The sequence below is a fragment of the Silurus meridionalis genome, chromosome 23, assembly GCF_014805685.1.
Source record: "Silurus meridionalis isolate SWU-2019-XX chromosome 23, ASM1480568v1, whole genome shotgun sequence".
NCBI lineage: Eukaryota > Metazoa > Chordata > Actinopteri > Siluriformes > Siluridae > Silurus > Silurus meridionalis.
The window spans coordinates 19,503,375-19,529,992 of record NC_060906.1 but is presented as its reverse complement, the minus strand read 5'-3'; the positions used below and the strand labels follow the sequence as shown (position 1 = coordinate 19,529,992).

At 36.7% G+C, this 26,618-nt stretch overlaps 1 protein-coding gene across 2 annotated transcripts in view; it reads right to left on the bottom strand.

Annotated features, from left to right (window-relative positions):
• cnksr3 (cnksr family member 3) overlaps nt 1-26,618 on the bottom strand; it is a 39,823-nt gene that overhangs the window by 3,548 nt on the left and 9,657 nt on the right. Inside the window, exons 2-9 of one of the 2 annotated variants that reach the window (XM_046836634.1) lie at nt 17,803-17,966; nt 11,257-11,456; nt 9,862-9,949; nt 8,361-8,402; nt 6,860-6,979; nt 6,700-6,759; nt 6,531-6,599; nt 5,619-5,765 (exon numbers count right to left, since the gene is read on the bottom strand). In XM_046836634.1, the coding sequence (XP_046692590.1) occupies nt 5,619-5,765; nt 6,531-6,599; nt 6,700-6,759; nt 6,860-6,979; nt 8,361-8,402; nt 9,862-9,949; nt 11,257-11,456; nt 17,803-17,966 (890 nt within the window). The remainder of the gene's footprint in view (nt 1-5,618; nt 5,766-6,530; nt 6,600-6,699; nt 6,760-6,859; nt 6,980-8,360; nt 8,403-9,861; nt 9,950-11,256; nt 11,457-17,802; nt 17,967-26,618) is intronic. The other variant, XM_046836636.1, reaches the window with a different exon arrangement.

Genomic DNA, 26,618 nt, shown 5'->3' with positions numbered 1-26,618 from the left:
TTTGTAAAGTGAGAGGAGAAAGTTAGACATGTTGTGTGTTCAGAAGACCAAGTGGAACGGGAGTAAGCCCAGGAATATTGGAGGTGGGTTTAAAATGCTCTATCATGGTCTGGATGGAAAGTGAAATGGTGTAGGGGTGATCCTGAAGAAAGAGTTTAGTAAGAGTGTAGTGGAGGTGAAGAGAGTTTCTGATAGGGTGATGAACGTGAAGCTGGAAGTTGTAGGGTTGATGATAAATGTCATCAGTGCTTATGCTCCACAAGTGGGTTGTGAGATGGAGGAGAAGGAAAAATGCTGGAGTGAGTTGGATGAAGTGGTAGAAGGTGTACCTAAGAATGAAAGATTGGTGATTGGGGCAGATCTCAATGGTCATGTAGGTGAAGGGAAAAGAGGTGATGAGAAGCTGATGGGTAGGTACGGCCTTAAGAAGAGGAATGTGGAAAGGAAGATGGTGGTAGATTTTGCTAAAAGAATGGAAATGGCAGTGGTAAATACTTATTTTAAGAAAAAGGAAAAGCATAGGGTGACATATAAGAGTGGAGGAAGGTACATTCTATGCAGGAGATGCAACCTGACAGAGTAGCTAGACAGCATCGGATGGTGGTCTGTAGGATGGCTTTCGAGGTGAAGAAGAAGAGGAGGATGATGAGGACTGAAAGAAAAATAAGATGGTGGAAACTAAAGGCGGAAGACTGTAATGTAAGATGCAGGGAAGAGGTCAGACAGGGGCTCAGTGGTAGTGAAGAGGTGCTGGATGATTGGGCAACTACTGCAGAAGTGATAAGGGAGACAGCCAGAAAAGTACTTGGTGTGACATCTGGCAATAGAAAGTAAGACAAAGAGATGTGGTGGTGGAATAGGGAAGTGCAGGAAAGCATAAGGAGAAAGAGATTGGAGAAACAAAATTGGGATCAATAGAGTGATGAGAAAAATAGGCATGAGTACAAGATTCTGCAGGAGGTAAAGAGGGATGTGGCGAAAGCAAAGGAATGCAATAAATGTTTTAGCAATAAAGGATGCAGATGGAAATGTGTTGACTAGTGAGGAGAGTGTGTTGAGAAGATAAAGGGAGTATTTTGAGAAGATAGAGGAGTATTTTGAGCAGCTGATGAACGAAGAAAATGAGAGAGAGAGGGTGGATGGTGTGAAGATGGTGAAGCAGGAAGTGGATAGGATTAGTAAGGAGGAAGTGAGAGCAGCGATTAAAAGGATGAAGAATGGAAAGTCGGTAGGACCAGATGACATACCAGTAGAAGCGTGGAGATGTTTAAGAGAGATGGCAGTGGAGTTTTTAACCAGATTGTTCAACAAGATTCTGGAAGGTGAGACGATGCCTGAGGAATGGAGAAGGAGTGTGCTGGTACCAGTTTTTAAGAATAAGGGAGATGTGCAGACCTGCAGTAACTACAGGGGAAATAAGTTGATCAGTCACACCATGAAATAAGGGAAAGAGTAGTGGAAGACAGGCTGAGAGAAGGGGTGACCATCTGTGAGCACTAGTATGGTTTCATGCCGAGGAAGAGCACCACAGATGCCTTATTTGCTTTGAGAATGTTGACGGAAAAGTATAGAGAAGGTCAGAAGGAGTTGCATTGTGTGTTTGTGGATTCAGAGAAAGCGTACGACAGGGTGGAGAGAGGAATTGTGGTATTGTATGAAGAAGTCAGGTGTGTCAGAGAAGTATGTGAGGGTGGTGCAGGACATGTATTAGGACAGTGTGACAGCAGTGAAGTGTGCAGTAGGAACGACAGACTGGTTTAAGGTGGAGGTTGGACTGCATCAAGGATCGGCTCTGAGCCCTTCCCTGTTTGCAGTCCTGATGGACAGGCTGACAGACGAGGTCAGACAGGAGTCTTCATGGATTATGATGTTTGTGGATGATATTGTGATTTGTGGTGAGAGTAGGGAGCAGGTTGAGAAAAGCCTGGAGAGGTGGAGGTACGTGCTGGAGAGAAGGGGAATGAAAGTCAGTAGGAGTAAGACAGAGTACATGTGTGTGAGCTGTACATGTACATGTGGCTGTCAGGAAGGAGGAAAAGAGGAAGGCCAAGGAGGAGGTTTATGGATGTGGTGAGGGAAGACATGCAGATATTTGGTTTGAAAGAGGCAGATGTAGAGGACAGGGGGAGAAGAAGTAGATGAAGAAGAAGAAGAAGAAAATGATGCCTCCTAATGCTAGAGTAGTTTATTATTTTGTTATGCATGATACAGACAAATGAGAATTATGTTTAAATAAATGAAATAGAGTTAAAAAGCCTATTAAAAGAGCATTATTGCTACCATATTAACATTTCTTAATTTGCACTGTTATCAAAACATTTACTTACTTATAAATATGCATATGGTTAGTGGGTGAATCTAGCAAATAATTAGTCTATGTTAACAACTAGAGGGTAACCGATTTTACCAATACTGATAGCTTGGTTGGATCGTTCTTGCCAATAACAAATTATTCAACCGATAGTTTTTAAAATAGATACTGGATAATAAACAAACAAACATGACATTCCATGTAAAATTGTACCAAACTTTATTTCAAATATAAATAATGTCAAAAAAAGTACTGAATCATTACTTTAATCATTAATAAATAAATAAAAAAAATCAATAAATTGTAAATCATAAATATAATATAACGCTCGCCGTGCAGCGTGTCGTCTCGTGTAAAAGCGAACAGCACATTGCGTCAGTGATTCGCCTCTAGAGGCCTCTCGTAATGTATGCAGACCAGAAACCGGAAAACTATCGGTATGGATTTTTGCCAACAGCTAATAATTCCAGAACTCAACTATCTGTGCCTCAACCTCTATTAAAAACTAAGGGAAATTTTTATTTGAAAGACAAACTTCATTATCAAATACATATATGATATAAGTAAAACATCTATTTAAAATATACATTTTAAAAACATTTATTTATTCAGAGTGCTGTTCCAAATGTGTGGTGGGCAATAGTCTGGGGACCCCTGGTATAGACAGATTAATACAAACAGCAATGACACTTGTTTTGATGAATAAATGTTCTTTAAAAAGTCAGCAAGAGAGAGAGAGCAAAAGATATGTGTGTGTAACTGAGAACAGGTCTGTCTTATATAAAAGCTAGCAATTGTGCAAGTGTGTGTTTTGGGAGTTGTAGTCCACAGCCATGTTTCTAGGCCATGTGGATAGCTGGAGTTTTCTGTAGTACTGACATTTAGTAACTTTTATATATTTCTATATAAAAAAAGATACTATTACTACTATTTTATTCATTACTAGATAAAAAGTACATGTTGATCTAGAATTAGACCATTAAATTGTTCTCCTCTGATTAATAATACTCATTTAGATGCAAATAAAAACAGCTACTTGTGATCAGTGTGCTAAAATGGGGGTATGATGCAAAGCTTGACCTTTTAAAGCAGGCGTGTGGGGAACAAGGGCGTACAGAGAGCATTAAACTGAACTTAACAATATCAATATACTCCTGACATTTAGAGCCGAAACTTAATCAGGGTTAAACACACATCCTGAAGTGTAGGAACCCGTCATTGCTCCAACACACACTCCCATTGTGTATCCACATTATGAGTCATGCGTAAACTCCATCTTCTACAAGTGTGTCTGTAGAGCCAGAGAGACTGCATAAGTGTGACTCTGTGTGTAAGGGTCTTTTGTCCCGGATGCAAACGAAGCTCCTCATTAGCAATGTTCTTGGGTGGCAAGGCGTATTTTGTCCCTGTGCCAAATTGAAACAATAAGATGACAGCCTCAAAATGTATGTTCACATATTTGACAGAACTTCATATTGATACCTCACTGATATACGTGAACTTCAGAAAAACAAAAAGTGGAAAGCCAGGTATCTGTCATGACCTACTTTATGTAGTGAAAGGCACAAGGCCATCAGAGACTTATGTGGTTTCAGATTTTTTCCCATTGACACACGGTATTATCTGGAAATTTAGTTTTAAATTAGCATTGATGTCACTGACCTGAAGTACAGCACAATGACCTGGGCTTTTTTTTTACATGGGGGTATGGTTTACTCGAAATGTGACCAAATGCTGGGAAAAGGGAACCAATTCATTGTTATTACTGTACATAAAGTTTCCCTTTTACACTGATTCTTAAAACTGTGTTTGCATTAGCAGAAATGCAACTTTTATTTCCTATTTTATTCGTAGTTCATTTAGTAGAAAAAGTTACGGTACTGTAATGCAACACTCTCAGACAAATTCAACGCTGATGGTAGCTGGACATTCCCTCTATTGTCTATTCTTACTTTTTCCTACCTGTGTTTGGTTCCTGTTTATCGGGGTTGGTTTATAAAATAATAAAAATAAATAAAAGTGTTCTTTATTGCAATATTAAACAAAAGCAATGCAGTGATGTATATATTAGGGCTGTCAAACAGTTAAAATATTTAATCACAATTCATCTCATGATTATCATCAGTTAACTCATAACTTAATCGCACATTACCTTAAATTAATACTTTTCGAATTTTTAATGTGATCAACATTGGTATTGGACAAATATAGATGCTTTATGCAAATGTACATTCCTTTTTAGTGAAACCAAACTCAACATAGAGCATAAACACAAAACATTCTTGAAATGTTTGAAAGTAATTATGATGTTTTAAATTACGTAAATCATCAGGTCACCAAATGAAAATTTTGCTTTGTTTCCACACGGATTGTTTTAATTGCCATATTTGTGCATCATGGCAGATTTTGGTGTTTGATGTTAGACTTGGTTCATCAGCAAAACAAATGTTTAGTGATTTTTAGAGAAAGGACGTCGTAAATAAATGTGTGTTGCGTTGAATGTTTTAATTTCACTTCTTTTATATTTATTTATTGATATTTTCATTAAAAAATGGTCTACCACAAGTTTAATCGGCATTAATCACCCAATACTAAAATGTGTGCCGTTAAAATGAATTTGCGTAATTAATGATTTATTAATTGTTAATTTTGATAGCCCTAATATAAATACATATATACTAGTTGAAACAGTCAGGCATGCCACACCCACTAGAGATGACAATGCCATTCATTTCACGCTTCATGACCTGGGGAAGTTTACAAGGGGAAAACCTACAGGCTTTCTGTGAATATACTGCGTATTCATGGGGAATATTATTGTATTGGTATGTTTTTCATTAATTCTATTCTTTTTTTATGGCAGGTTTGAGGAAACTGGATATCCTGAACAAAACCCATGTAGACATGAGAAGAACATAAACAGAAACTCCACACTGACTGTAACCTGAGCTCAGGATCAGGGGACTTTGACAACATTACTCAATAATTCTAATACTGGACCACTCAAACCTAATCTATAACTGTTTTTAGTCAAGTCAAGTTAAATCAAGAAGCTTTTATTGTCATTTCAACCATATATAGCTGACGGAGGTACACAGCGAATTAAGACAACATCTCTCCAGGGCCCTGGTGCTACATAAAACAACATAGAGCTACATAACAGAACACAGAGCTAAGGACTAAAGGAAGTTGTCCAAGCCACATAAAGTGCATCGTGTGCAAACTAGTGCAAACAGAGCAGACAACAAACTTTGCAAACAGACAACACAAGACAGTGTAGGACACAACTATTATAAGTAATATTGACCTGCACAGCCGGAGGCCTCCAGCGCAGGTTCTTTAGTGGAGCAGGAGTAAAGTTGCCTGTTTCTGAAGGCCTCTTCTTCAGCGTGAGCACCACACTGTGTGGATTCTCCTTCATTTTAGACACAAGGTTCTTCAGATGCCAGCCCACCTAAGACATAGCACAAAACACGTTCTGAGTCGTCTCACAGTACAAATTAATTTATTTAAGCCAAGATTTTACAATCCTGAAACCATGGAAGACATGTTAGGTATTGGGACACCTGACTATTCCACAATTGTACAAGATGTCTCTGGATGCAGTAGCAGTAAAGTCTCCTTTCACTTGAATTAGGAATCCAAACCTGTTCCAGCATGACAATGCCCCTGTGCACAAAGCCAGCTTCATGAAGATACGTGAGGTGGAGTGAAAGATCTTGAGTGGCCTGCTATAGAGCTCTGACTCCAACCCTATTGAACACCTTTGTGAGGTGTCACAATCTGACTGCACCCCAGGCCTCCTCACCTCACCTACTTCAGTATCTGACTTTATTAACACCCTTGTTGCTGAATGAACAGAAATCTCAACAAGCATACTCTAAAATCTAGTGGAACATCTTTCTGGAAAAGTGGAGGTTATTATAAAAGCAAATAGTGAATAAATGTGGAATGGGATGTTTTAAAGGAAAATTTATCTTATGGTCAGGTCCTCAGTTTATCAATGATTGGACTTAGAGATATCTGAACTCTTTTGTAAATGAAAATAAAGAAAATGTGGACATAAAAACTCAACTTATTTTGGTGTAACAAGTAAAACAGTGTTTTTATACTAATAGTGATAATAATTGCAGAGACATTCTTATCTTACCAACCACAACACATTTTCTTTCATGAACCTTCTTTGGTATATCAGCACGAGAACATTTGAGATACTGACCACTGTCTGCTGGTTGACCTGCACCACCTCGTCGCCAGAATGGATGCGTTGAGTTCTGTCTGCTGGAGACTGCACAGATAAGATTCACAAAAAGCTGATTGATTAAAAAAAGACTGGAGTGTTGAAGGAGGAGAAAACGTCTTTTTTGAGATTGCACAATTTCACTCACATTTTCTGTGGTTCCAGTGATCACATGCAGGCCATCGTACGTGGACTTGATGTACATGCCCTGTGGACAAGCACACGATAAATTAATTTAACTGCTAGTGCAATAAGAACAACACTTTATTAGGATCAGATGTGTGTGTGTTGCGTCAGAAGCCACTTACTAGCCCTTCTTCTGGTTTGACGTCAGTGATGTAGACCTCCTCCAGACACGTACTACGGCTCTTCAAGGGGTCGAAGGTCGTCCTCCTAGTGGCATCGCAGACTCCAGTTAAAACTTGTGCCTGAGCAAAAACAGCAATCTTTATTATAAATTGGTAAAATAGAAATATACTGTATAAGTAAAAACATGCAAAGCTCAAATGCAGTCATCTTCACATCTTTCCATGAAGATTCTTGTTTAGTATGTTGGAAGAATTTTCTGTTCGTGACATGATGGTAATATTTCTCAAACTAACTGAAGCCAGGAAGGTTTGGTTTTGTTGTTGATGACGTGTTACTATAGTTTAACTTTAGCAGTATAGAGTTGTTTCTTAGTTATTTTCCAGCACATTTAAAAAAAATATTAATTATTCCTGTGAGTATTATTTCATTTTTAATGTCTTAACCGCTATGAAGACTTATACACAATGTGCTAGTTTATAGTTTATTATTATGAAGCAATATGAAAGTTGTAAAAGTAATGAAGTGGTCCAAGGTTGATGTGCAAAAGTGTCCCTATATCTACACTTCATTATTTACTATGCATTGCTTTATTAGGCCATTTTATTATTTTTATTTGTCCGTATTTCTTGGTATGAGACAATCAAAAATAATCTAATATAGTACAGAATTGTATTTGTACTTGTTTTTCTGCTGTAAATCTGCTACACAATCTCTATGATGAAGATACATCAGAGGTCATAAAGCTAGTCTGAGAAAGTGCAACATTTGAGGTGTATTTGGGCCGATCAGGCAACTCTGGTTAATTGAAATGAGCTCATGTGTGTGAGTCATGTTGGTTATAGGAAAAATACCTGTTTTAATGAAAGCAGATGAATAGAGGTGCATCTAAAACCAGTCAAAACAGACAACGTTGTTTGTTATGGGGTTACTCTAATAATTCCAAGTGTGAGCCAAGTGTGCAAATAAATCAAGTTTGAGGCTCTGTCATTAGTAATGCTCTAATGCTCCACCAAAATGATCACAAGCCACTGCTGAGGTATATTGTTACAGGAAGCTGACATGGCATTGTTTTGCTCCATGGGACACTGCAGCTATGTTTTCTTCCGAACAATAGTTTGCAATTCCCCGCCTTTCTGGATCTATTTTAAACATTCCCAATCAGTCAGTCAGACGTGTACAAATTAATGTGGACCAGGAATCCCTGGAATGTTGGGTCTGATCAAAGGTTATCTATGGTGGGAAAGTTGAACTAAACCTGAATCGAAAGCCATGCCCATCGAGGACGTGAGGGACTTTAGAGGCTAAGTTATATAACACAGGATACTTGGGTATAAGCCTGAGGAAAACATCCTATTTCTCTGATGATTAAACAATAGAGCCGGACACACCTTTGTGTTCAGCTTCACCTTTTCAGGAACAGAGGACTGTTTCTTTTCATATGGATTCATACAGTATACACTACGGATACACTCTTCAAAAAGGAAGAGATTTTGCACTCACCACTTCCAGTATCTTCTCCTCCATTTCATACACAGCACAGTCCTGGAATTAAAGGCAGAATCCCTAATGAGCCTCTGTCACTGCATAATTCCCAAAGGGGGATATGAAGAATCATATACATGTAAACAAATGGCCAAAAGCAAACAAATGGAGACAAGCAACTCTCATCTAACCTTAAAGACACAGAAGTCGATTTTTTTTTCTTTTTTTATTAATAACCTGGAAGATTTTTAAAATGTCATAAAAAACAACAACAGGAAAAGTACTAGCCTCAGCATAAGTTTGTGAAGTTGCTGAGAAATCTGTTTGGAAAAACTAATTTCTAGTCCACAATACTTGGTTGTGTGGGGTTTTATCTCCATTCGGTCATTTTATAGACACTATATGTGCCACATAAGATCCTGGAATTAGCCAAATGTCCAAACCAGACCTAAAAACCTTACCTAATGAAACTTTATTAATTTATCCTGATATTGAGAATATGAAATCACAATGTCCAATTTTCAATGTCATAAATATGCTATTTATAATAGATCTCAGCTGGTATTGATTGGAAAACAGCAGTTGGAATATAGGCTGCTTGACTGCGTGCTAACTGACTGCATATTGACAATTTTCTCTTTCATGGATTAACTTTAATAATTCCAGAGATAAAAGTTTATAGCATGAGCCAAGTGTGCAAATGAATTTAGTATGGGGCTCTGTCATTAATAATGTTCTCCTGCTCCACCATATTCAGTCCTGGTTAGTTGCAGTGTTTAGTAAGTTTCAAGAAGTGAAATGAAATCCAGTTTATATGCAATTACACAATTCTCGTTGTTTTAACGTTGTTTGCCTACGACGTTTTACTTTCTAACAGTATTCATTGTATGCTATAGACCAAAAAAAAGCAATGTTTTTTTAAGGAAATACTGATTAAATATTTGTTTTTAAAAAGCTATTAAATTGTGTTATAAACTGTATAGGCAAAAGATTTTTTGTCATACCCATACATGCTTTCTGAACATCTACCAGAATTTATTCCTTCTGCTGTGATCATTTGTGTATGCTTTCTTACTACATTTTGTAGCATGGCTCTGGAGGTTTGCCACAGTGTTAATGAAGCCAGACACTGATGTTGGTCAAAGAGATCTGGGATGCACTCAGAGTTCATCACAATGTCAGGGTTAAGGCCGGGGCTCTGTGCTGCACACTCAAGTTCTTCCCCTCTAACCCTCAAACCATGTCTTCATGGAGCTTGTTTGGTGCACAGGGGCATTGTCACACAGGTTTGGGCCTTGAAGCTCCATGGAAAGGGAAATTGTAATTCTATAGCATACAAAGGCATCCTAAATACTTGTGTGAACGTTATAGTAAACAAACGGATGTGATGTTCAGCTGTCCACAAACATTTGGCCATATGGTGCATTTAGTGTATTTTCTCTTTCGAGTTTATGATAACCTTTTTTTTTTTTACTGCAATGCATACTGAGTATACAAAAAAAGAGTGCAGGCTTCACACCTTTTGTACAGTGGTGGTGAGCTCTAAACACAGCTGGATGATTCTGTTCTTGATGGTGGTGAAGTCACTGATGCCTGTCAAAGGCGTCCTGACAGAGGAGAGAACAAACAAGGTTTAATAAGCACCAAAGAGAAGCATTCCTGATGCAGCTATGACCTACGGAATGCTTCATGTCTGAGCAAGCAGCCTAAGTGTCTGCGATGGAATAATGTTTACAGCTGAATATCCACATTATTTTGAGCCTGGTAAAGGAGTGAAAGGGGTTTGACTGCTCTTTCTGTCAGTCTTCAAAAAGAGGCGTGGCCTCCATGGATTTGAGCTTTAATAGAGGAAGTGTGGCCTCTGTCCCTGTTAGTCTTTGTATAGGATGTGTGGCCTCAGTCATTGTAAGTCTACGTGCAGGAAGTGTGGTTTTTCTCCTTCTTAGTCTTAGTACAGGAGGTGTGGTTTCTGTCCTTGTTAGTCTTAGTAAAAGAAGTGTGGCCTCAGTCTTTATTAGTTTTAGTACAGGAGGTGTGGACTCTGTCCTTGTTAGTTTTACTAAAGGAGACATAGCCTTTGTCCCTGCTAGTCTACATTAAGGAGGTGTGGGCTCCATGTTTATAAATCTTAATAAAGGAAATGTGTTCTTTGTGCTTGTTAGTTTTACTGAAAAAGATGTGGCCTCTGTGCTTGTTTGTGTTAGTACAGAAGGAATGGATTCTGTCCTTAGTAGTCGAAAGTAAAGAAAGTGTGGCTTCTGACCTTGTTAGTCATAGTACAGGAGGTGTGGCCTCTGTCCTTGTTAGTCTTAGAAAAGAAAGCATTAACTCTGTCCTTGTTAGGCTTGGTAAAGGAGGTGTAGCCTCCATCCATGTTAGTCTTAGTACAGTAGGTGTAGCCTCTGTCCTTGTTAGTCTTAGTACAGTAGGTGTAGCCTCTGTCCTTGTTTTTCTCAGTACAGTAGGTGTAGCCTCTGTCCTTGTTAGTCTTAGTACAGTAGGTGTAGCCTCTGTCCTTGTTAGTCTTGGTAAAGCAAGTGTGGCCCTTGTCCTTGTTAGTTTTAGTAAAAGGGGTGTGATTTCTGTCCTTGTTAGTCTCTGCAAAAGAGGCATGGCCCCATTGCTTGTTAGTCTTTGTGAGGGAGGTTTAGCCTCATTGCATGTTAGTCTTCTCCTCTACTTCTTTCAGTTGTATCAGTCACAGTTAAATAGATGTGACCTTTGCCTCTGTCAATACCAATAAATTAGTGTTTAGTTTAGTGCTCTTTATTCCCTTATTATAGTTTTTACTCTTCTGATATATTCTTCCTAGTGATAAATGATCCAGGTATAAAAGATCATATTATCTATGAATCTTGTGGATGAAAACACCAGAAAGTACATGTCTGAATTACAGCATGTTTTTGTCATGTACCTGTCCAGCCAGGCCAGCATGCCCTTGGCTGCTCCTATCAGCTCCACCACTGCTGTCAGAAACTCATTGGGTGGTTTGTTTTGTCTGCTGTCATGCGATGGACTTTTCCTCCTTTCTGAAGCACAGTTGTGCAGATTATTAGAAGCTGCTCTCATCCGACCAACTAGAGTCTTCAGATTTTCAGTCTCAATGCCATAGTTCTGTAAAAAAAAAATGTGTATCTATTATTAGAATAATATCACAACTAATACTTGCATAATCTTCTCACTATCGCATACCAGACTTATCAGTGCCTGAATCCTTTCTTTCATGAAATTCCTTTGAGCACTCAAGTGCACATTAGCAGAATAAAGCAAACATAGTGCCTGGTTAATAATGCGTTGAAACAGCAGAGTCAGCAGCAGGTCATTCACATGACCTTCAACCTAAAAAAAAAACCCCATCTGAAATCACATGATCTTTAAAAAAATATTCCTCTCTCTGTTTGTGATGGACTTTGAAACTTAAAAGGATATTGGTAAAATGTAGAGAAATTTGTGGGTAAACCATTTAAAGGGCCATGCAATGTAAGAAAATTAATCAAGACCTTCTGACCAATCAGATTTGAGAATTCAAATGTGTTGTGCTATACAGAAAATTAAGACACGCTCATTAAAACAAACAACTATTGCATTTTTTTATGTGGTCAATGAAACTGGCAATTTGCTTTAATGGGATTATAGAAAAATGGTACAATATGTTGGCCCAAATCATACTCGGAAGCAAAAGTGAAAACACGGAACAGCTGTTCAGTACAATAACACAGATATAATCTGAGCCTGGGCTCCTGGGTGTTGAATTTCTACTCAGCATTCTCATGCAATTTCCAATTTTAAACATATCTTCTGTATACTAATTATTCAGTCAAGTTGGGAAATCTCATAAACCCATATTTTAATTTAAATATTTAACTGAGTAAATGTATAATTTTAAGGAAAAAGTAAAGTTATTTTTAATTTGATGGCTGCAAAACATCTAAAAACCTTAAGACTGGGCAACAAAAGTCTGTAATTTGGAAAGTCTGGAAAGTGTTATTAAAATTAAACGGTCTGAGAAACATTTTGCAACTACTGTATTTAGGTTAATTGTCAACAGGTAAATAAAAAGACTGGGTATAAATACTGTATCTTAGAGAGGCAGAATCTCTAAGATGATAGGCAGCGTGTCATCAATCTGTGAAAAACATTTGACTCTACAAATTGTAAACAATTAAAAAAAAGTTCCTCAACATAAAATGTTATGTCTCATCATTTATAGCACATAATATCATTAAAAGTTTTAACGAATCTAGAGAAAACAGTAATGATTCTGTAATGGAAATTACTGCATAGGCTGAATAACACCTTCAGAAATCATTGTCTGTAAACACAGTTTGCCATGTCATCCATAAATGCAGGTTAAATCTCTATAATGAAGGCACAATAATAATATTAGATGTATTTATTTTTTTCATTTCACAACAGCAAAAGCTTTATTTTATTTAATACCTTGTATGTGTATGATGTTCTATTTTGTTTTAAATGAGCAGGTCTTCATTTTCACCATAGCACATCGCTTTTGTATTCTCAAATCTGTTTAGTCAAGAGGTCTTAATCATTTTTTTATAACAACACCTATGATAGCAGTTTGGTCTAGAATAAAATGCAGGTTTGTATTAATGTTTTGACACACCTGTCCTATTATTTTATCATGTCTATAAGTAGGCATGCGTGAATATGGTCCAAAAAACGCTGACATCCTCTCTGGGCCAGAGCTCATTTAAAATGTACTGAGGCAAAGTGGAAAACTTTTCTGTGGTCAAATGAAACAAAACTGTATATTTGTATGAACACCCAGAACTGTTGAGCAGCTAGAATCCTATATCAGACACATATGGGACAATTGCTACACAATGTTAATAAAGGCCCTTCCCCAACATTTATGAGACCTGATGCAGGCATCAAATTTGAAATGACCTTTTTTCTCTTAAAATAGTATATATTCTCAGTTTTTTATGTTCTTTTGTGAATAAAATATAGGTTTATGATATTTATTTTACATTTTACACTGTGCCCCAACTTTTTTGGAATTGGTATTGTATTTGTGCTGCTATTAACATAATTATTAACATAATAAATTTTCTCTCTGTGAGTTTCTCTTGTTATGAAAAAAAAAAAAAAATATATATATATATATATATATATATATATATATATATATATATATATATATATATATATATATATTTTAAGTTACATAAGTAGCTGTTTACCATAATTTAATTGTGATGCTTTCAATCATGATTCAATTTCAGTATACAATGAAATATATAATAATTATACTTTAACATTTATGAAACAGAATGTGCTCTATATAGCTAATAGTTGATTATTTCAGAAGAAAAAAGTAAAAACTATTTCAGGTATACAAAACTGGAATCCAATTCTTATTTGCACTAACATTGGTTTATAGATACAGGTTTGGATCACTCATTTTATGTTTAAATTTCAGTTCGGAAGATGTGTTATTACTTTAATTTTTGTAAAAGAAATAACTTTTTATAAGACTCAGTACAGAAAGGTGTATCAGTGTTTGAATGAATGTAAAGACAGATGTGCAGAGATCTGATTGTGTCTTTCAACACACTGTCTAATGACAGAAAAGAGATCAAATGTTCTGCTTGTGTGGCTCTAAACATTGTTTTTGGAAGGTTTCACACACACACACACACACACACACACACACACACACACACACACACACACACACACACACACACACACCAACTAAGATAACTATTAGTGTAATAACCCAGTTGAGAAGGCTGGAGGGTATATATTATGAAAAAACAAATGGTTTGTGGTTTGTTAGGAAAGCATTAGTGTTTTAAATCAGATATGGGCAACTGTAGTAGTGAAGGGAGAAAAGCAATGGGATAATGTAGAACTTAAGAACCAGAAAACCCACAGATCTCTTGAAATAAAGATACCAAATAGTTGTTGTTTTTTTATCTCAGCTCCCTATATTTAGATATTGAAACTACTTAAAAATACGTTATATATGCATTCTGTTCAATAAAAGTATAGCTATATTTAGCCAGCAGCTGTAGAGAAACCGTACACTTTTCCAAGTCTCACATGAGCAACAAGAAGAAAAAGTCATCTGACGCCAGTAGACGGAAACTGCCGAAACAATGGTATGACACGTTTTCCTGCATTTGCACACTGTGTGTTTGTGCCTGTATATATGCGTTTGTGTGAAAGCAGGGTGGAGGGCTGCCTGACAGGTGGGTGGGTCACATCTGTTTCCTGCTCTCCAACAGTTATCTTCCAGAACGTTCCTCCTCCTCGTTCCCGTCGCTGTTCTATCCGGAGTGTACAATCTCTATTTCAGCTCTATATGCACTGCTATCAGCTCATTTCCTTCAGTCTCGTGGACAGTACAGATATTTGCAGACCTATGGGAAATAGTTATTCATGTGAAAGCCATCTTTTGTGAAAGCAACCAATGAAAGCACATCATTTGGTACAATGGTGTTGATTTCAGAGGGCCCACTGCTCCACTGAAACTGCTTAGTATATGAAATGCTCTGATATGAAATGAGTATTACTGCTTTAACGGTTGCAGTCCTTCTCCATCTATTCTATTCGGAGTCTTTTCTCTACAGTCAGACAATAGTGAGTTGACACTGATTAGGCTCTATTCACACACCATACAACGTCAACACAAAGCACTAAGTGATACAAATCAGTGTGGCAAACAAAATGTAACAAGCACAAGCATCAAGGAATTATGACAACCATTGAATGAGGTCCTCAATGCAGCTGGGGTCCTCAGTTATCCTCAAAATCAAACCAAAAGGAGATTTCAATGTTAAGAAATGTATGATGTTGCCATTAAGTCATAAGTATTTGTTTAAGTGCAAACCTGGTGATAACAAGTCATAAACACTGGTGACAGAAAGTCATAAGTACTGCATTGAAATCACACCCTCTGATATTTCTTATTGGTTTAAAGTAATGACTCTTGGTGACCGAAAGTGATAACTACTGGTTTAAAGATGTACATGCTTAAAGTCAAAACTATTTGATGTCAATAATTATTGGTGACAAAGTCAACTACAGGACAAGTAAAAGACAAATCTTTTGATTTGAAATCATAACTACAGATTTAAAGTTATAACTATGTCAAGTATTGGTGACAAAGTGCTAGCTACTTTTTTAAAGTCAAACCACATTATGTTTAAATTAAATCATACTGATAACAGAGAACCAAAACTACTCACTTAAACTCAAATCTTAAGCAGTAGTTTTAAAACAGACTCTTTGTAAAAAATAAAAAATAAAGGTTTAATAAATGAAATTATTTACTATTGTATCTAGGAATTCAAACACCTTATAAAACTCTTTTCAATATTTGCATGGTAACCAGCATTTTTTAATATTACAATCATTATTATTATGATACAACTACCGGTACATACAGCTATCAATAGGTTTAGTGTCACACTAATTTTGGATATTAGTTTCAGTATAATTCATACCTACACTTAATAATATTTCGAAGGCACATGGTTTATATAGAGTTATAAAAACTCTTTGTGTAATTTTTATGCTCGAGGTGAGCCTGTTTTCCATAAATCCTGAATCTCGGGAAAAGAAAAAGCGCCCCAGTTAAATCGAGAGAATGACTGTGCTGAGAGGAGGATGTGCATGGGAAATCCCTTCTTTCCTGTTCACCTTCTCCACCTACCAATTAAACGCAGCAGCTGGCACTTTTTAGGATTCAGAAAACAGTGTTTGTGTTTATGTTTTCTGCTGCCATGCTTCTAATTCAGCCGTAATTTAGCTCACTGTTCCTTATTTGCCACTAATGCTGTAAAAGTGTTACGCAAATTACGCAAAGCATTCTCATTTCCTACTAATATACTGTACACTATTTTGAAAAATAATGTCTGCCATGTGAACAGAAAGCCAAGGCTCGTCTTTGTTTTACCTCTCGACAGGTGTCCCTGCGTCAACAAGGGTGGAGCTGAACTTAAATTTGACCGGCCATGTGCAAACTCGATCACATGACACGCTTTATTGCTGCTTTGGCTCAATGTATTAACTGAAATTCTGCTTTTAGTTACACAGAAAAGCTAAGCAAGTAGCATATAGTAGTTTTAAATCATTTATATTATTGATCCTGGTAGTGAATTGACTGCTCATGTTTCTATAATACAATAGTAAAAAACTCAGCGACTAGTTTTAATTACACAAGACAATAGTTTGTCTAAAGATAGTTAGCTTGTTAGTAAAATTGGCTAGTAGTTTTAACACAAAAAAACACAATAGAAGAATGTAGATTGTTTGCTGTCAAAAAAAAAAGTTTTATTATGTACTATTATTATTACATCGTTTAATTGCACAGTAAGCTAGTTTATTTAACATTAGCAATCGCTTTCTAGTCAATTTATCTGTTTTTAATAGTACAGTTTAATAGTTAATCTAATATTAGTATTTAGTTTACGAACATAAACATTGTTTTTAATTGTCACAATTTATTTGGTTCAGCTAAATAGTTTGGTTAACTAATGCTGATGGCACTTATAAAGCATTAGCAAAAATGCTAATTAATCTAGCTTGGTTCTTAGCTAAATTTATAGCAAATCTGTAACTTTTGCAATTACTTTCGAGTTAACCATTATAAATGAGTTTTATACACAGTGAATAGCTTTTTTTTTAAACACTAGCATTAAGATTATAATTGAGCTACTGGTTTTAATTACATAAGCAAGTTAGACAGGTTTTTGTCTTAGCCATGCAGTATAGTTAACTAATACTGATGTCTTCCTAACATTAGCCAGAGCTTGCTAATGAGCTTGCAAACATGGAGATGGAAGCTTAGCAGTTTGGGGTTGTTTTGGAGCAGGGAAGTTTGAACACTTATTCCGGGTGAAAGCAATACTGAACCAACATGGCTTCCATTCTATACTTCAACGGCATGCAATTCTGCCTGTACTGTGGCTCATTAGAACCAACCTAATGCAACAAGACAATTATATGTCTAAGATCTGCAAGAATTATTCAGAGAGCAAATCCTATTAAACTGCTCTGGGATGAAATGTTTCGAAAGGTCAAAATCCAATTTCCAACTAGTGAAGGACACTTCTGGCAGGTTTTACAAGAGTAGAACTGAGAAGAAGTATCTGAAAAATATTGAAATTCCTCAGTTGAGAAAGTATAATATTATGGGAATAAGTCCAAGTGAAAGAACACCACATTATATTTAGCATCAGCTGCTGTGACTTCCAGCATATGAAAAAGTTCCAGCATATGAGTTCCACCATATGAAATTGTAAATCTCACATAAGTTAAAACCACAAGAGTAGGCCTTTCATGTGGGGTCGTCCCATAACTGCAGTGAAAGCACAGGCCCTGTATAAATGCTACATTTGATTGGACAGAGGACTTTATCTAGCAGCATGAGTGAATGATTGGACAGATGTGATTTTAAAGGCTTGAACCATGTGGTTATGATACGAACCAGAGCACAGAGAAGATCCACAGCTTCAAGAACAAGCTCCTGGTGGCCAACGCGGCTAACGAGTAGCTCCTCTAAATCCTGGTCGGAGATCTTCAACAGCTGGTGGCCATCAATCTTCTCTTTTTCAAAGTTTGGGATGTACTGCTGGAGACTGTCATCCAGTCCTGAGAGAGACAAGGAGGGAGACATTGCACAAAGAGTGTCTTTCAGTGAGAGTGTTATAAGACTTGCCTATTTCGACAGCGTACGAGTGTTAAAGCAAACACAGAGGGGACGAGTCAATATGAGATATTTGCTTTGGCCCAATGAGCTCCTTGCTGAAATATTTTTTACCTGTCTGAGAACAGTGTTAGGGCTAAAAACCCTTCAAACTCCAGCGGTTGACACTTATGAGGTCATTTGCATACATAGAGACACACGAGAAGCAGAGATAAATCTGTGGGTAGGAGTGAGTGCTAATACTGCTACTAAACACCTAATAAGTAAGTCAGAGAAAGATGTAGATTAGATTGCTTAGATTCCACTTAACACTTTAGCTACAAAGGCCATAAATTCATTTCCCCATGGTCTCCCCTCCCATACATTCTCTGTATTGTGAATGACATTGACATTGATGCATTGTCTAATTTGGGTGGCTGTGTTGGCTCTCCCTATGCCAAAACTTTTTATTAACAACCCTTGCAACGTTCATCCAATTCTGGCCCAACATTTGCACGGTGGATTTGATGGGGGTTGAAATCTGTCAGCCCTGATGGGATAATATTGACTAAGTGGACAACATTGGGTCAACACTGGCACCAAACGATGTCCCAAATTCTTTTTTTTGATAGATGTCTATCATCTTCTAAGAACTTAACAAGTTTGGACACAAAAGCTTTGCAGGATTAAGGCTCTGGGTTTCTAATCAAAAGGTCAGAATTCAATCCCCGGTATCAGCAAACTGCCACTACTGCCCCTGAACAAGGCCCCTAACCCTCAGTGCTCCAGGGGTTCTGTCACAACATTGCTGGGATATGTAAAGGGAAATATATGTGCTATATAGTGCCTGGACAAGTAAAAAGCACGTTCCTTTCTTTGTTAAGGAAGTCTTAACCACTGAGCTACCACCTAAGTCTAATCCTGAGCAAAAATCCTAAAAAACATAAATTATTATTGATTAATATTTATTTTTATATATATTTTTTTTTTAGGTTTTCACTGTAATTTATTTATTCAGCTTTAAAAAAAAAAAATATATATATAATAAAAATAAACACAAATGTAAAATTATATTATATAAATATATATTATACACAGAATTTTTGGAACCAACATGAGAATGAATTGCAGTGAAATTGCAAATGTAAATAAGTTTAAATCAAACTTAAATAAAAATTTCATAAACTTTTATAAAACGTAAAAAAAAAAAATGGCAGAAAGGCTCCACTTTGCTTCACCAGCTCTATATATGCGTTTGTAATATGGTTTGGAAGAAGGTGAGTAACAAACATTCATTACAAATTTCTAAAAAGTTCTGTAGTTGAAAATTACCTACGATGAATTAGTTTTTTTACCAGCTTAAAATGGAATCTTCCCAGATACGTCTTCATTCTCTCTCACTCTCACTCTCTCTCCCCCTCCCCCTTCGTCTGTGCTTGTGAAAAAGATTGATGTGATGCTCACAGTCAGACGTTTTAAATGCCCTTTTTATCGACTCTCACATCTGCTCACTGCTCTTGTTATTCTCAGTTTGTGTTTTTCTTTGGGGGGGGAGTGGTGATGAAGTAAACATTCGCTCCGTTGACCCTGAAGCTTGTGGTCAAACTCCACTTATTGGCTTCATTTATACAGTCTAGACAGCAGCGTGCACGTGTCTGTGCCCCGTGGTGATGCACCGAGCAAGATCTCTACTCTGCTACTGAATTTACGGTTGGAATAACGGAGAATGGTGGCGCAAAGTTTTACACAATGACCACAATCAATGATGAAAAGTAACACTGTTAATATACAACAATCATGACAGCTAGGTTTTTATTTACACACTAAAATAGTACATTTGTACACATTCACAGGGTGAGCTCAAGCAGCATTTTTATGTTAAAATGTTTTAGTGAAAAAAAAAAAAAATCACAGTTCCAAATTGTAGATTGTTAGGTTTTGCACTGGATCTATGAGTATAATAGATGAATATTGGCAAAAAACATAAGAATTAAAAGATAACAGAAAACACTAACGCCTGCGTTATCGATATAAACGCTTACCATTAAAAAACTTGCCTCAAAATTTGTGATTATTTGGAGAATTTAAATACACAAATAGCAAGAACTTTGCACTCAAAGTTCAGGACAGAGACTAAATGAACTTCAGGTCAGATTTTAACTTTGTTCCACACATATAAAGGACTGGATTTGGTACACTTATACTGAAACGAAAATAGTTTCGGTACGAATATGTGTACCGTTACGCCCCTAGTTGTCACTGTGCTTAAGAATACAGAATACAGTTGGATAGTGTGCATGTTGGTTTTCTCCTTGACTGTGTTGTGGCTTTTAAGGATATTTAAGCTCTTAATTTATTTAAACCCATATTAGTACATAAAAGATAAGAATTATTTCTTACATGCATCTGCTTTTCTGGAAAACTTCTGTGTGGGTTCAGGACTACACTAAAGCCTTAGACCATTTTCAATTTCTATACAGAAACAAAATAACCTTCTCCAAGACTTCTTCAAGACTCTTTTTTAAACTCCCTGATTCTCCCAGAGCTTTTTAACATTAAACCCTGTCAAACAGCAGTTCCAACAAAAAATTTATATTCTGATCAATAATTGGCAAGCTAGAAGCAACAGATGCCATGCCACTGAGAAGACATGAAAAAGAAACCCTGAGAAGAACCATTTCCAGTGTAACCACTTTGACATAGCCACAGATAATGTGGTTAATTTACATTTTCTGCAAATTGACAAGCTATATGTTTTGTTTTTATTCATTTCAAGAGAGAGAAAGTAAAAAGATGGAAAGGAAATGACTCATTATAACTGCTATGAGATAACAGGAACTTCCAGAATGTTCCACAATATAACAACATAAAATGTATTCATTGCTGTGATATAAGAGGAATAAAACCTGCTGGGACTTGCTGTAGAAGAAAAATACTCAACTTCAAGTGGTGATATTGAATGAGATTTTAAAACAAGAATTTTACAACAACTTAACTTATTGTCGACATTGATGTAAGCAGTCTATGATAAACCGTTCACATGATGCCAGTTAACAGTCAGATCTCCTACTGTCTCATAAACTCTGTGCCAACGTATTTGAAGGAATGTTCCCAAGCGAGTAGCATCAACGGCATGACATATTTGTGCACATTTTTTCATGCTCTGACCAGCTTTGATGTCTAATCCAAGCTCATGAGCCGAACCCAAGCTGAGCAGTTTAGGGAACCCAAAGATGAATAAACATGCTGTGGTTGTTCTTCTGCCCCGATCTCTTGGGAAAGTATGATCAGGTGGTTTAGCAGTTAAAACATTTGTCAAGAACATTTTGCGAAATTGCTGAATCTGAATAAAGGTTGAAGTGTTGAGAATTTGACTTAGTGCTACAAGTTCCAATATACAGAAACTGCAGAAGTATAGAAGGTGCTAGTAATATTGCAGTAAAAAGAAGAGAAGATCAAACACAAACTGGAATTGTAATAAAGTCAAATGAGGCACATTGCCGTAAAATCCCAAGAGTGTAAATACTGCAAGATTTGGGGAATTCTATAATAATTTTTTTGTAGAATCAGTTTAGGGTGTTTTAACCAGATGTGGAAATTAGTTACATACAATGACTATCTTACTAGTTTTACTTTCATCTAATACTTTTGACTCACTACATTTCTCTACTTCCTTCTCATTACATTCACAACCATCTCGTTATTACCATATATTTGTCAAGTCTGAACAACCCAGACTCAACACACATCATACACTTCGTACAAACTGGACTCAACACACATCATACACTTCGCATACCCATCATTCAGTACCGCTGACACTAATCATTACCACAAAATGTTTACATGCCGTTTTGTGCACATATTTCGGGATTTGTTATTTTGCAAAATATTCTGTCCACATCTTTCTGCCACTTTATTTTGATTGCTGCTATTGTTGAATTGCACAATATTGCACATTATTCTGCTACTGTGCACCTTATTTTGTTACGACAGGTTTACTGGCAGAGCTATTTTGTGTTTTGTGTATTGTCCTGCACTGTCCTGTGTTGTCTTGCACTGTCTTGTGTTGTCTTTTGCACTGTTTGCACCAGTTGCACACATGCACTTTATGTGGCGAGGATCTTTCCACTAGTTCTTGGCCCTGTGTTTTCTGTTTCTGTGATTGTTGTTTTATGTTGTTTTATGTAGCACCTGGGTTCTGGAGGAATGTTGTTTTATTTCACTGTGTACTGCATCAGCTATATATGGTTGAAATGACAATAAAAGTTTCTTGACTTGAAAGTCATAATGTGAAACTATTGTTTTAAAAAGCTATCTAACTAGTACATTTTAACAGATGTGTACAAACTTTAACAGATATGAATGTGATAAAAATGTAGCAGTAATCTAACTGTTGCTGTGTACACTTTGTCCTAACTATTGCGTTCAGCTAGCTTGTAAAATCAGACTCGTGCTAGCTAACGTTTGACAGATTTGGAACGTGGCTGTTGTTAGTTAGCTGTAGCTAATGTTTTCCAACATTCCTTGGTTCCTTTGTGAATAGAAACTGTTATCAGTAACGAATGAACCTGCATTTACTTTCCTACTTTCATCTTTCTTGATTATACACTCTAACCATTATCACACACATGCACACAATGAATCTGAAAGTTAACTAAATCCAAATCCATTTGTTTCTGCTAACAAATTTTGTTGAAATAAACCGATATTTTAAAAACCCTAAGACAGATTAAATGCATTGCAAAGCTTTTCTAATGGATCCTCAAGTCAAGTCTGTCCCTTGCCGAGAATGAAGAATGCAGCTGTTGTACGATGGGCTGAAAAGAGGGGCTAACGTTGCCCTTTTACCCTCTCTTTCGCCCTCATCTCTTTCTGTCCCTTTGATTTGGAGAGAGTGAATCTACCCCACACATAGAGGCTCTATTCACTCCGTCGTCTCTGTAGCAGAGGAAACAATTACGCACAAAATACTGTAAGAAATGTTAAGAATCCATTTCCCCATATCATCACATAACTCACAGATTTGACATTCTCAGCAGTTAATTTTTTAGCACAATGTTTATATTTTAGCTGAATGCTACCAGCCAGTGCTGATTAGCATTTTAAAGTAATGAGAACACTAAAAAATACAAAAGAGTGCTCGGCTTAGAGAAACACAACCCCCCCCCGTAGCAAACATCACAATTCATGCATTTTGGGTGTATGTCTGTTCACTTGTGGCTTGCTGAGTGTGTTTTTGCTCCCACATTCAAAAACATGACGCAAACACAGGGTTCTAGTTCATTTCCTGCCAACCCGAGGGATAACGGAACTGTTACACTAAAAAAAAAAACATTCCAAAAGCATCTTAAGTGCTCAAAGAGAACATGGTTGACAAGAATTGTCTGATCTCCACAATGATGACAAGAGGACAAACTTTTCCTAAATGCATTCTTATAAATGCATATATATATATATATATATATATATATATATATATATATATATATATATATATATATGTGTGTGTGTGTGTGTGTGTGTATAGAGTTTTGGAAATGATACTTAAAGTGATAAGCATATTTTCATTTGAGTGCAAAAGCACCTGCCAGATTAGAAAAAAAAGATAAAAAAAACTGTGATAAAATATAAATATGATATAAAGCCATATAAAGCTATGGCTTGAAATTGATGTGATATCTTAATACATAACATTGCAAAATTCATTCAGCAGCTTTAAATATTTGATTCAATAATAGTTGACATACATATACTTTTATGATGCTCGTATAACCATCCGAGATTCATTTATAACATAACACTGTGATGATGAGTGATTGAATGTTTAAGAAGTTAGCATTATATCCAGTGAATCAACTTGATTTTGGGATGGATCCACCCAGGGTCAAAGTCACAGGAAAGTCAAATATCTTAAATGTCTAGACCTATTGGGTGGTATTTTTGTTGTTTCTAAATATTCCATGGTGTTTTATCCTACTCCACATATGTGGTATACCTATGCTGTTAGTCTTAACCCTGTATATCACTTATAAGTAGTTGTTGCCAGTTACCAAAAACCACAAACACCTGTGCTAATTGCTGTTTCTTTGGTGCATTCTTTTGCCACATTCTGCAAAATAAGAACATAAAATGTAAATGCAATCTCTCAGTTAGTCCATGTGAATAGATTCTACGTTAAAAAAGTAAATGTAAAGGACCACCTACAATCCATTTAAGTAGTAGCAGACAAGACGTTGTTGTCTGTCCTTTTCTAATAGCTGGTGTTAACATGAACAGGACTCAGGAATCCCAAACATGAGCTCAGCATTTATTACTACATGACCTTCTGACCTCACTTAGGGCCACAAGAAAGGAAAGCTGTAGCAGACCAGTCCTCCAACACCTGCTGTAAAAAAAACTGCAGGCTGAGCGTCAGTCTGGCTGAATTTTGTATAGGAATGTAAACAGCTTAGGAATAAGCTAATGGCTTAGCAAACCTGCAAGTAAAGACATTCACTAATGGCACTAATGGTAAAACAGCAAACCTAGACAATGCTTTTACATTTGAAACCTGTTGCCATTATTGTCCCTAACTTTGGGCCAGATAAATCCTTTCCAAGAAGGTTTAAAAAGTCAGGAGGGCATGATGACATAGTCTGGGATCAACCCATCATCAAATAGCTATATTAGTTTCTATTTGCATTAGTGCAAGGATGGTACGTGTATTTTGGCTCCAGGCCTTTTTATTTTACGAGCCAAACGAAACTGACAGTTTTCACTGTTGTTTCTTCAAACATGATGTTTGGAATGTCGGCATACTTGAATATACAACAGTTGTTTGTCTTAGGTGTGCAGGATTCGTTGCTGTAGTTTGATTATATTTATACATCTCTGAACATGCCACGGGGCGGAACGTACAGTGAATTAAACAAGCAAGAAACTATGATTAAGCTTATTTCAATTGAAAATGTTTCGTTTTAATCCATATACAAACAATGATAGAGCTTCAGAGAGTTCCTTATGTTCCTTTGGAACACTATTCTTAAGATTATTACACAAAAGAAAAACATCATCCTTGACTAAGCTGTGTCAGATCCCCAGCAGTAACAGAAAAGAGATTTAAGGTTTAAGAACTCACACCTTTAAACACAATAAACAGGAAGCCAATGCAGGACTTAAAAGTACAGTGACTGTGTTTGGCTTGAGCTTAAGTTTTCATAATACTATCTCTCTACTGATAACGTAAATGTCAGGCCAAGGGAGAAGCGTCTCCTTATGCTGACTGGTTGGATGTGAATGATCCACCTTTTTTTCAAGTTTTACAGGCTGGGGTTCCACAGACACCAGTGTATTTTTAAGCAGATATTTTAAAAAAGCTTCCAGGAAATGATAAGTACTTACAGAAAATCTAATGGCTACATTCAACTTAATCCAGACAGATATGAAAACAGTGTTTTAGTTTTTAACCACTTTCTCTATCTACGCTGGTGTTTTCAAAAGTTTTCCAAACAATTTGGTATCCACACTGAATTGTCAGGAAACATTGCTTAAAAATGAAAAAAAATTCCATCAGGCCTTTATTTACTTTCTGTCTCGCTCGACTGATGCACCAATGTCAAGAAAAAGCACCATTTTTAAAATAGACAAAGAATTCGATTTGTTGCCACAGGTAACCTTAGAACATGTTTGTTTTAAGCTGAATGGGTCAGATGACTGCATCACCTGATGTTTTAAAATATCTCAGTTTCCTTAGTCCACACAATACAATGTAAAAATAGGATATATTTCACATTAATACCCCATTTTCACTTCACAAAAATGCCATTTCAGTGTGGATGGAAGGCTAAAGCATAGTGATAAAGATGTGTTTGCAAATGTATCCAACTTAATGCGGCCTTAAAACCACTGACTAAACCATTAATGATGTCTAATGTCTAATGGAATCAGACTGTGCTAATAAGCTGTATACCGTAATTTCCAGACTATTAAGCGCACCCAAATATAAGCTGCACCCACTGAATTTTACAAAGATTTTTATTTTGAACATAAATATGCCGCACCTGTCTATAAGCCGCAGGTGTCTACACTGAAACTAATAAACTTTACACAGGCTTTAATGAAAGACAGTGTCTGTTACACGGCATGTATCTAAACAGTAGCCTACCAAGAAAGTCATTGTTCACTGTCTTCCTCCTTCCTTTCACAACTATTTCTCTCGGGAGTTTATCTTTTGGCATCGTCGCGCGTTTAAAAATCACCATTGGTGAAGCTTTTCCCTGATGCCGTGCAGCTCAGAACACAGGTGAAGTGCGTTTTTTCATGCCCAGTTGTTTTCAGCGTGACGAATGATTTGCATTTCCTGTAGACAGTCCGAGTGAGCGGCAGGTCAAACGTCAGAGGAACCTCATCCATATTTAAGATGTGGTGCGGCCCGATTCAGTGGGAGCGCACCCGATTTGATATAAAAAATTTCATTGGTTCACCTGAACCCGTTCGGCAATTTCATTGGTCTAATGTTGTGGGGCTCCGGTTTTTTTTGGCTTAAAGCTTGTGAAACCGGGAAAAACCCAGGAAAAATCCTTAAATTTGCCGCTTCATTGTTTAAGCTGCGGGGTTCAAAACGTGGGAAAAAAGTA